The 12,254-nt window shown below is 47.2% G+C and overlaps 1 protein-coding gene across 3 annotated transcripts; it reads right to left on the bottom strand.

Annotated features, from left to right (window-relative positions):
* Positions 1–31: 31 nt before the first annotated feature.
* slc8b1 (solute carrier family 8 member B1) lies at positions 32–12,233 on the bottom strand. 3 transcript variants are annotated; one of them, XM_056417905.1, is made up of 15 exons: positions 11,771–12,233; positions 10,511–10,663; positions 9,888–9,940; positions 8,836–8,893; positions 6,799–6,904; positions 6,312–6,479; positions 4,975–5,088; positions 4,821–4,886; positions 3,619–3,749; positions 3,118–3,259; positions 2,880–3,001; positions 2,005–2,158; positions 1,436–1,516; positions 1,272–1,336; positions 32–1,177 (listed from the first exon to the last, which is right to left on the bottom strand). In XM_056417905.1, the coding sequence occupies exons 1-15, from the start codon at positions 11,894–11,896 to the stop codon at positions 986–988; spliced, it is 1,731 nt and encodes a 576-aa protein (XP_056273880.1). In that variant the 5' UTR covers positions 11,897–12,233; the 3' UTR covers positions 32–985. The 3 variants fall into 3 exon arrangements, with proteins under 3 accessions (XP_056273880.1, XP_056273881.1, XP_056273882.1); XM_056417906.1 differs by having other exon boundaries at positions 3,628–3,749; XM_056417907.1 differs by lacking the exon at positions 11,771–12,233 and adding an exon at positions 11,328–11,760.
* Positions 12,234–12,254: the final 21 nt, after the last annotated feature.

Raw genomic sequence — 12,254 nt, 5'->3', positions numbered from 1 at the left:
GTGTGTAACAGAAACTGAGACGATCACAGGGTGCCTAAATGTAAACATTTATTGTTTTCCAGAAAGCCACATAACCAAATATTAATAACCCTTTCCGGGATCTTCACACGTTCTCTTTGACAGCGGCTAGTCGGCCAGACTGGAAAATAAATCAGAATGCGTCTCTGGTATTGTTCAGGGGGCCGTATCCGGCCCGCGGGCCTGAGTTTGGGGACCACTGGTCAAGTGCATATATGTATTTTTCTGTATATCATACTGCTGGTAAATGCTTATTTATCATTCAACACTGACCAACAAACAATTACTACAACCTGTAAAAACAAATACCAAACCAAAAACTATTTAATGCCCTAGAACAGAGGTGTCAAACTCACTCCATCATGGCTGCCTCTTAAAGGGCCAGTGTAACTGAAACTAGACAAACTACTCCCGAAGATATAGTTAAATAACTCTCTTTGCATTTGATTATAGTTTATTTAAGTGTAGAAATATTGTACATAAGAAAATTTCTCTAATATTATAACGTAACCCCATTTAATTTGATCCCTTCAAAATAAAAGTATAGGACTTATTTTTTCTCCAGGGGCCACATAAAATGACGTGGCGGGCCGGATTCGGCCCCCGGGCCTTGTGTTTGACACCTGTGCCCTTGAAGCAGCTTTGCACACGGTCATTTTAACGTCTCGTTAAACGGCGCTCACGTTTCTACAGCCCGTCTCCCTCTGGACTCTTTGTGCCGCCTCCGCTCCTCGGCACCAACGAGTAGAATAAGGCACAGCGTGGAAGTCTCAGCTCTGAGCGTCAAAGTCTGTTTGTGATTCTTCTGCCTGCGGTGTTTCACACCGCTCTGCCCCACAGGCGCAACGTGGTGTCCACTTGTATAAATAGTGCATTAAAATGACGCGTCGGGGAGGCAGAGGTTCTGGTCCAGTGTCGTCGTGCTTCACGGAGGACGGCCCTCTCTCAGGTGGCCCGAGCTTAGAGTCTACACCAGGTGGATCGCACCGAACTCCGTGAGCAGCGCAACGAGGAGGAAGACGGCATAGAAGACGAGGAGGAAGATCCCGTAAGTCCGACCCAAGTGGAACCGGCTCAGTGGAACGATGACGAAGGACAGGACCATCGACACGCCCAGAGATCCCGCCAGAACCCACGTCAACAAACCCTCCGTCTCAAACTGAGGAGGGAAAGAGACGAAGATGAAGTGTTGATGTGTTGTAAAACATTTGTGTCTTTGTTCTCTGAACTCTCGGTGTGTTCGAGGAGACTACCTGCACGCCGTCGTGCATGTTGACCATCTGCACCAGACATCCTATTCCCACTCCAAACAGCATGTCTAGAGACGAAGCCGTCAAGGACCATTCAATAACTGTTATCCATGTCCATAGATAGTTTTTATACCGAAACACAATCCCAGATTAAAAAATAAGGATACTGAAAATGATGCCGCCAAAGCAGGCGGCGATGGCCATCCGTGGGTAGCCCTGCCGGGCGATGGTGATGTCAGAGAAACAGTCTGGAAACAAGATGCAGACAGATTATCGGCTAAACACTCCAGTAAATATATAGTACCATCTCCAAATAGAGACCTTCTAATGATTTATCAACATGCAATACTATGACTTATGTGGATTTTGTATGACATCTTTATTCTGCAAACTACACTGACTTCTTTTGACATAAAAGTCAAGTCATCACTATAGTCAGTCATCAAAAAGTTATTTGATAACTTTCTATGGTTCTGGACTTCTTTACGATGTTGTTTATCCCAACGTGTTTCAACATATCATTACATAATGAATTTTTTATGATTTGACTAACTAGGACCTTTTAATGACTTTATGCTACACTATACCATGACCTTTTACAACATACTTTTGTATAACTTTGTTACATACCATACTTATTGACAGACACATCGTCCACCCAATGCAAAATGCTCTAGTTCTATATGTTTCGGGGGGAAATTAATCCGGCTCACAAACATCCCATAAGCATAATCACCTCCGATGCTGTTGCCCCAGGCCAGCAGAGTGAGCCCCAGCACGGTGTTGCTGAGCCTCAGCACCACGCCGAGCATGTGCAGCAGACTGACCACCTCGGACGCCGCGGCGCTGATCAACACGGCGCTCACCACGAAGCCCAGGAGAGCGAACAGCTGGAGGGGGAAGACACGCTTAAAATAATCTGGTCGTAAAGAAACGTTTGTACAGCGATGATGATGAATATGTACAGCATGCGTCATGTTAGGCTCCAGGCCCGAGATTCTGAGAACATTAAATGTTTAATAAAGGCATGTAAAGTCAAAAAGGCGACACAACCGGGACACTTTACCCAGTTACACAGTTCAGTGACACGTTTGTTTATTTTGGCTACAAAGATGATGTGATGTCTTTAGAAAGCTAAGAAAGTCCTTGTTTCAATAGTATAGGAAACTCAAAATGCCCTTTGTTATTAATGTGACTGAAAATGAGTCAAATATTTCACATTTTGGAAATTCTATTTGAATAAATGATATTTTTGAAAGCTAACCTCACCTTTTAACAGCCAAATAATAACATACCCTCTTACCAGCGGTCAAAACAATGCCATTTACTGCTTTTTATATAGAAATAAAATGTATATTATGCATAATTGAGTTTGGCATTTTGGCTCGGCCCTCCAAAATATTTTCAGTTGCTCATTTGGCCCCCGGGGGAAAATAATTGCCCCCCCCCTGATCTAGGGAGTTATTTATATTATTTTAACTATCTCAATATCTATTGGCTGACTGCCATAAAGGTATCGGCCCCCAGAGGATGAATCCCACTCTGGGGATCCTTTGACTTTCTCCATCACATTTTCTATTTGTCCAATACTTAATATACACACATACTTACTGGATGGTATTTAGGAGGACGGTCATTAGTGGTGGTCCAGAACACAATACCACACAGGAACAGTCCCATCAGAAGCATCAGCAGCCAGAGGGGGAACTGCCCCTCGATCATATAAACTCCATCTAGATATTAGTTCAGCAAAAATAGATGGAGAATAAAAGAATAAAAAAAGAAGGGTGATGTTTCAACCTCATGTTGAACCTGATGTGGCTGCTGCAGTGTGTCACGCTGCACTTACACATCCCAGACTGAAAGGCGAGCACACACACCAGAGGAGCGGTGATCAGGTGGAAACAGTTCAGTGGGCGCCTCCAGTTCCTGTCCTCTTTATCCGGGTCGACCACCGGGATGCAGAGCAGCAGCAGCACCTCCAGGGGGGTCTGGGGGGCAGGGGGGTCTCAAAGGAGGTCCATTCGTTTCACTTGGTGCACGAACCAGATCCATTCAGGCATTGAGCTTTTCCCACTGCCACCTTGGATCCGTCTCACTTTACACACACACACACACACACACACACACACACACACACACACACACAGACAGACACACACAGACACACACACACAGACACACACACACACACAGACACACACACACACACACACACACACACACAGACACACACACAGACACACACAGACACACACACACACACAGACACACACACACACAGACACACACACAGACACACACACACACACACACACACAGACACAGACACACACACACACAGACACACCTTCAGTACTTTGAGGGCTCTCCAGCTCCACGGTTTCCTCCTCCACTTCCTGCTGTCCACCGGGTTCAGAGAGCTGAACAGGATCTGACTCGTGGACTCAGAGTAAGGAAGAAGTGGCCTGTACTCTGACTCTGAAACACACACACACACACACACACGCATGAACATATATATATACACACACACACACACACAACGTATGAACATATATATATATACATATACAGGACTGTCTCAGAAAATTAGAATATTGTGATGAAGTTCTTTATTTTCTGTAATGCAATTAAAAAAACAAAAATGTCATGCATTCTGGATTCATTACAAATCAACTGAAATATTGCAAGCCTTTTATTCTGATTTATTGCTGATTATGGCTTACAGCTTAAGAAAACTCAAATATCCTATTTCTAAATATTAGAATATCATGAAAAAGTATACTATTAGGGTATTAAACAAATCACTTGAATCGTCTAATTAACTCGAAACACCTGGAAACACATTTTCAAATGTTTGATTTTGTTTTGCTGTTATAAATCTTTTTTTTTACTTGGTCTGAGGAAATATTCAAATTTTATGAGATAGGATTTTAGAGTTTTCTTAAGCTGTAAGCCATAATCAGCTATATTAAAAGAATAAAAGGCTTGCAATATTTCAGTTGATTTGTAATGAATCCAGAATGCATGACATTTTTGTTTTATTAATTGCATTACAGAAAATAAAGAACTTTATCACAATATTCTAATTTTCTGAGACAGTCCTGTATATATATGTATATATATACATATATATACATATATACATAAATATATATGTATATATATGTATATATATATATACATATATATATATAAATATATATATATATATATGTATATATATACATATATATACTCTCTCTCATACACACACACACACACACACACACAGATGTATGTTCTGGTCCTGATCATGCAGAGACATCCTGGTGATTATTGGTTCACACGGTGGTGGAGAGGATCTATTGGTTCATAAGGTGGTGGAGAGGATCTATTGGTTCATAAGGTGGTGCAGAGGATCTATTGGTTGATAAGGTGGTGCAGAGGATCTATTGGTTGATAAGGTGGTGGAGAGGATCTATTGGTTCATAAGGTGGTGCAGAGGATCTATTGGTTGATAAGGTGGTGGAGAGGATCTATTGGTTGACACGGCGGCTCCATTCCCACCATACTCCTGCTGGCTGCTCCCTTCAGGCGGAGCGGGGACGTCTTCATCAGACGAGTGAAGCTCGTCTGCAAAGACAACAAAGAGCACCGCTCACAGTGATGACCTTCATTTAGTGTTCCTCTGTGAGTGTTTATGTGTCTTTGTGTTTCCAACCTGGATTCTGTGCAGCGCTCCGGACGCTGGAGTTCAACGAGTTCTTCTGCCGGTTGTAGATGTAGGCGCTGATGATGACCGTCACCACGTAGACCACGTAGAGACCCAGGTAGGCTGAGGACGGGGAAGCAGTGAAGGGACACGCCTCAGTGGGGGACACACTGATAGACACAGGACGTCTTACAGAGATCTACACACACTTTACTACACTACCCTCAGCCCATCCCGTTGTTCTCCTCTCTCCCTTCATGTTATGCTGTAATCTCTCATCCTTTCTTTACATTTCCTTGCCTCTGTCCCGGTTCTCTGTGCAATGACAATGAATTGAATCCAATCTGTTTGTGTGGAAGTATCAAAACATGAGCCAGAGAGGAGGTGATTTACAGGAAAGCCTGGCTGGGACTCTGAACTGCATTCTGGGATTGTTGTTTTTAGAACATAGAGAGGATTGACGCCATCGATGTTGATTGTTGACGACAGGACATAAAGCGCCCTGCAAGGCTGCAAAGTCCTCTATAATCCGAATAAGTAAAAACAAACATATCCGATTATTAAACTCATACAAAATCAAGATATCCATGCCACATGTATTTATATAGATAATGCATGTATAAATACTAGTGCTGTGAAAAATAACGCGTTAACTCAGTTAATTAAATGACAGGTTTAACTAGTTGGTTCTTTTAACGCATTTAACGCATGCGCAGAATGAGCTTCCAATCCGTCTGTTGTTGGTCGTCTCTCCAGCAGCGTGTCATTCTGTCTCTAGTGTCACGTTAACACGACTCCGATCTCCGTCTCGCGCGCCGCAGAGCTCGGATGCCGGCGTGTGCGCGCACATCGGGACGAAAAAAAGTCACTTGCACCCACCCCCCCCCCTCACCCCCCGTCAACAACTCTTCTCTCGGCTCGCGCCGCAGAGCTTCGATGCCGGCGCGAGCATCGCTCTGTCGCGCGAGCCGAGAGTTGTTGACGGGGGGGTAGACGAAAATTACAGGTTGACGGGTGGAGATTTCCCCCTGTTATAATAGTAGGGGAAACACTGGAGTTGATAAGCGTGTCTTCTTGTCTGATCAATACGCAACTGTGAGCGGCCAGCTGCTGATCACTCACTCAATGAACACATTTTTTTGGGAGCACCGAAGACCCATTTTGACCCAAGAAAACCCCTGAATGTATATATGGGATTAATCATGATTAATCCACAGAAACCTGTGATTAACCTGATTAAAAATTGTAATCGTTTCACAGCCCTAATAAACACATGTATCTCCCTTTCTCTCTCTATACAGTACATATGTATGTATATACATACATATATATATATATATACATACCCAGTACTTCTCCCAGTGACGTGGTTCCTCTGTACAACATGAGGAAGGTCCAGTACACCGCCGCCATGTAGAAGATGACGTCACGCAGGAATGGACGGGAGGCCACCGTGAACGGCTTCACCAGCGCCACGCTGCCGGCTACCACCGTCGTCACAAATATACCGGCTCCTGGGAGGGAGGGAGGGAGGGAGGGAGGGAGGGAGGGAGAAAGGGAGGGAGAGGGAGAGAGAGAGGGGGGGAAGGAGGGAGGGGGAGAGGTAGGGAGAGAGAGAGAGAAAGACAGAGGGAGAGAGGGAGGGAGAGGGAGAGAGAGAGGGGGGGAGGGAGGAAGGGAGAGAGGGAGGAAGGGAGGGAGGGGGAGAGAGAGAGAGGGAGACAGAGAGAGAGAGGGAGAGAGAGAAAAAACAACTTGAGTTGTTTATGGCGTGTGTGTGTATGTATGTGTGTGACTGTGTGTGTGTGTGTGTGTGTGTGTGTGTGTGCCTACCAAACAAGGCTCCTACAGCCAGCCCGGCGGTGTGCGGGTGGGAGAACGCGGCGATGGCGCTGAAGACGTCCGGCGCTCCGTTCCCGAGAGCCAGGAACGTCACGCCCTCAACGAACACGTCAAGGAAAACGTTCCTCAGAACATCATCGAAAGGGAAGAGCAGGGCTCTGACACATGGGGACCGATGGAAGAGCAGGGCTCTGACACATGGGGACCGATGGAAGAGCAGGGCTCTGACACATGGGGACCGATGGAAGAGCAGGGCTCTACACATGGGGACCGATGGAAGAGCAGGGCTCTACACATGGGGACCGATGGAAGAGCAGGGCTCTACACATGGGGACCGATGGAAGAGCAGGGCTCTACACATGGGGACCGATGGAAGAGCAGGGCTCTACACATGGGGACCGATGGAAGAGCAGGGCTCTGACACATGGGGACCGATGGAAGAGCAGGGCTCTACACATGGGGACCGATGGAAGAGCAGGGCTCTACACATGGGGACCGATGGAAGAGCAGGGCTCTGACACATGGGGACCGATGGAAGAGCAGGGCTCTGACACATGGGGACCGATGGAAGAGCAGGGCTCTGACACATGGGGACCGATGGAAGAGCAGGGCTCTACACATGGGGACCGATGGAAGAGCAGGGCTCTACACATGGGGACCGATGGAAGAGCAGGGCTCTACACATGGGGACCGATGAAAGAGCAGGGCTCTACACATGGGGACCGATGAAAGACCAGGGCTCTGACACATGGGGACCGATGAAAGAGCAGGGCTCTACACATGGGGACCGATGAAAGAGCAGGGCTCTACACATGGGGACCGATGAAAGAGCAGGGCTCTACACATGGGGACCGATGGAAGAGCAGGGCTCTACACATGGGGACCGATGGAAGAGCAGGGCTCTACACATGGGGACCGATGGAAGAGCAGGGCTCTGACACATGGGGACCGATGGAAGAGCAGGGCTCTACACATGGGGACCGATGGAAGAGCAGGGCTCTGACACATGGGGACCGATGGAAGAGCAGGGCTCTACACATGGGGACCGATGGAAGAGCAGGGCTCTACACATGGGGACCGATGGAAGAGCAGGGCTCTACACATGGGGACCGATGAAAGAGCAGGGCTCTGACACATGGGGACCGATGGAAGAGCAGGGCTCTACACATGGGGACCGATGGAAGAGCAGGGCTCTACACATGGGGACCGATGAAAGAGCAGGGCTCTGACACATGGGGACTGATGGAAGAGCAGGGCTCTACACATGGGGACCGATGGAAGAGCAGGGCTCTACACATGGGGACCGATGGAAGAGCAGGGCTCTACACATGGGGACCGATGGAAGAGCAGGGCTCTGACACATGGGGACCGATGGAAGAGCAGGGCTCTGACACATGGGGACCGATGGAAGAGCAGGGCTCTACACATGGGGACCGATGGAAGAGCAGGGCTCTGACACATGGGGACCGATGGAAGAGCAGGGCTCTGACACATGGGGACCGATGAAAGAGCAGGGCTCTGACACATGGGGACCGATGGAAGAGCAGGGCTCTACACATGGGAACCGATGGAAGAGCAGGGCTCTGACACATGGGGACCGATGGATCTACAGGACTTTTCCAGGACTTTAAACCACATGTCCATGACCAAACTGAAACCTCGGTATAAACATGAAACATGTAGAACATGTAACGTGTTGAGAGCGTACGCCGGCTTATATTTTGAGCGTTTTTCTTTAAAAAACATATTTCAAACTCCATGAACTCAAACTCAAATGAACATGTGATTATAACACATTTCCATGACTTATCCAAAACTTTTATGATTTAAGTTTTTTCCATGACTTTTCCAGGCCTGGAAATGACCATTTTAAAATTCCATGACTTTCCCAGGTTTTCCATGACCGTACGAACCCTGGTAAAGGCAACCGGCGATCACCGAGAGAGGACGCGCCGGTGACCCATCGGTCGATAGCTTCCTGGACACACGTCTCCCAGAGGGGGAACGGTGGCTGTGGATCAAGGATACGGCCACGTTGTGAGTCAGGTGCAGGCTGGTGGATATGGCCGACAGGTTGGGACAGAAACTGGTGAGAAAAGTGAGAGAAAAAGTGATTATGCTCATGAAAAAGAGAAATGGAAAACCACAACATGTAACACACAGTCATAGAACATGCAGCAGCTCCTGTCGTACTGTTAGGTTGTAATAGTTTATTTTGATTCTGCAGTCTTGAGCTTTAAATTAATACATATAGAAAGATATTATAATAGGGAATATTAGGGAGAATATTGATATTGTTATTAATGTGTTATGAAGCATAGGGGGACTGTTTACTCTATGCTAATGATTAATGGAAAGAATTAATGTCTGTTCATGAGAGTGAATGTTAGTTAGTATTTCAGATTGTGGAAGCCGGTTGAAGCCCGTGAAGTGACAATAACAGACGGGACTTTTATTGTGAAAATACTTGTTGAGCAACTTGACCGGAAGTGACGTTTTGACCCGGGGGTCGTGACCTTTGACCTCTCCATTCTGATAGCAGACTTTAATCCAACAGGAAGGTGTTAGAGGATGAACTACCTCTGAGAGGAGCTGATTGGCTGATTCTGGGACTAAGACTCAGGACTGGGGGAACATCGTTCTCTCTTTGGTCTTGACCCGGGTGCTGAGAGCTTGAACCCATCACCACGAAACCCACGACCCTGAGCCTCGATTGTTTGTTTACACTTCTTGCCGTTAAATATTGTTAAACTTAATTCACGCCATCCGGAGCCTGATGTCCATCATCTGAGAAGTGCCCAGTTTCAGATCCTCTTCTAGCGGCCTGGTTCCTGGTTGGGAACAACCGAGCAGAACAAACTGTCCTGTGATCTCACGACTCGAGTCAAACTCGACAGTCATGCGGCTCGTCTTCATGTGACTCTTAAGCCGAGCATGAATGAGCGTGTCGTGTTCTCTTGTGCGCTTGTGGACGTAGCGCAACACACTCCGTGGCTGAATCCAATGAATGAGCATGAGGGGTTCGTCGTGCCGGCTCGACACAAAGAGGAAGCGACGCACACATCGACTCAGACACTCACAACTTGGAAGCAATGAGTCCGAGAATGAGAAACAGAAAGAGAAGCCATACGATCTGTGGAGAAGCAGAATGAAGTCATGGTGAGATGAGACTTCTGAACGCACACTGAAAGAAAACAAAAGTTCTGCCTGAGCAGCAGATGAATGTTTAATAAACGGTTGAACAAGTCGACCCTGACGACCACGGCCCGGACCACTCGGATCGTCATCTGTCAGCTACACCCTTTATGTTCTACGCCGGCAGGTTTTCCTGGTAGATTTTTCTAAATCTCGCTGGCACTCCTCCGCCCACATGTGTTGAGTCATATTTCCAGTAACAGCTGATTTATTATGTTGCAATGAGGTCAATTGAGGAAGTTCTACATTCTTACTAAAGGCCGTTGTTAAGCAAGAAGATAAACTAAGCGGTAAATCAAAAATGTGACCAGTCCTGATTCTCCCACAGCAAAGTCAGCTTCCTCAAAAGATCAGCTGGTGCTGATGAGCTGCAGCACACACACACACACACACACACACACACACACACACACACACACACACACACACACACACACACACACACACACACACACACACACACACACACACACACACACACACACACACACACACACACACGTCTTACACAGAGCGTGATGGTGAGCGGCGTGAGGCTGGGGGGGAGCAGGCAGAAGGCCACGTGGAGGTAGTTGATGAAGCCGTGCTCCATGTTACAGTCCGGCGTGTTCTTCACAAACGCACAGCGGGCCGCCGCGCTGAGATTCATCACGAGGTCACACTGAACACACAAAGAGAGAAGTGAAGGAAGAGAGCAGTGGACCGGCTCACATTATAAATGTCTCCAATAACATATTTTTAGAGTAATTACAAGAATTTCACAAATACTTTACGGTTAAAGATCCTTAAATTCAAAGTATTGTAAAAGAGCAGCGCCAGAATAAAGCTTCTCCTTCTCTTCGTGTCTATCTTGTTGCGTCAAGTACCCGAGAAGTACAACACTCGCTGCACAATGTTGTGTTGCACTAACTTCATCAAACATTAAAGGTATTGAGGGATGTCCAGTCGTGCTATAAAGCAGTCCTACAACACAGAATCACATTAACCAATATAATACACCATCAATCACTATTACCGTAGTAATAAACATGTTAGAAACCTTTAACAACAACTGTCTTTAAAATAGACATAAACTCAAGGCTCCTCTCCAGGGCAATGCCACATCTAAATAACATCGATATGACTTTAAATAATATAAATATGTGGACACAAGACCAAAGAAGCACGAGTCCTCCGAATGAATGTGATCAAATACACTGAACTACCCCACCGGATGTATTTAGAAACAACAGGTGATGATAAAGAGTCTTTAAGTGTTTAACTTTAACTTTGTTGTGCATATTCCCAACTCATATGTGCCACTAAGTGCTGCACCGTTTACCAACCGTCTGCAGTGTCTGCAGAGCAGTGCAGTCGAGGTCTCTTAAACCGGGATAGGAATGTATTTCCTTTTTCTTCTTTATTGATTTTCTTTCAAATAGATTTTTCCTCAGAGATTATTTTCTTAATTTTTGTATTGATATTGGATTTATTTTGTTCCTCCTTTTTGTTGTTTGTTTCCAACAGGAGTAAACAGTTCCACTCCCTCCAGCCCCACGACACACCGTGCACCTCCCTCCGTGGAGCGACACCCAGAGGGGCTCCACATCTGCCCTGATGTGCGCGTGCACGCGACGCTCTGAACATCGCTTGTTATGACTTTGCTGTAATCATGTGACAAGCCGGAAAAACCTGCTGACAACCTGTCCGCCTGGAAGCAGCCCGCGATACGAACCCAGCGCGCAGGACGCGCGATGACGTCACTCGATCGGACGTGTTGACCACCGACCTGAACGTTGCCGTCGCGCAGCGCCGCGAGCTGCGTGTTGTTGAGAGGAGCGCGCGCGGCCGCGGGCTGCTGCCCGAGGGCCAGCAGCAGCAGCAGCAGCGGCGGCGCGTAACCGGCAGGAGACATGGCGCTATGCACTATGCGCTCTGGCGCTATGGCTCTCTGGCTCTCTGGCTCTCTGGCTCTCTGGCTCTCTGGCTCTCTGGCTCTCGGCTCTCGGCTCTCTGGCTCTCTGGCTCTCGGCTCTACCCCGGAGACGCGCTCATTCTGCGGCTTCCTCCCGCAGCCGCTCAGCTTCAAGGAAGAACCGCAAATGAACGCAATAGAAATCCTTAAAGTCCACGTCGTTATTGCGGCTCCGCGTAAACATTGAGGAAGTTTCTCTCTGAGTGTTTTGGAGTCTGCTCGCCTGGCTTCAGCGTCCTGGACATGGCGTACGCTCTAAGCCACGCCCACTGTTCTCACGACGCGCGCCGCATTCACG

This window comes from Pseudoliparis swirei, chromosome 7 (assembly GCF_029220125.1).
Source record: "Pseudoliparis swirei isolate HS2019 ecotype Mariana Trench chromosome 7, NWPU_hadal_v1, whole genome shotgun sequence".
Classification (NCBI taxonomy): Eukaryota; Metazoa; Chordata; class Actinopteri; order Perciformes; family Liparidae; genus Pseudoliparis; species Pseudoliparis swirei.
This window is presented reverse-complemented; position numbering and strand designations above follow the sequence as displayed.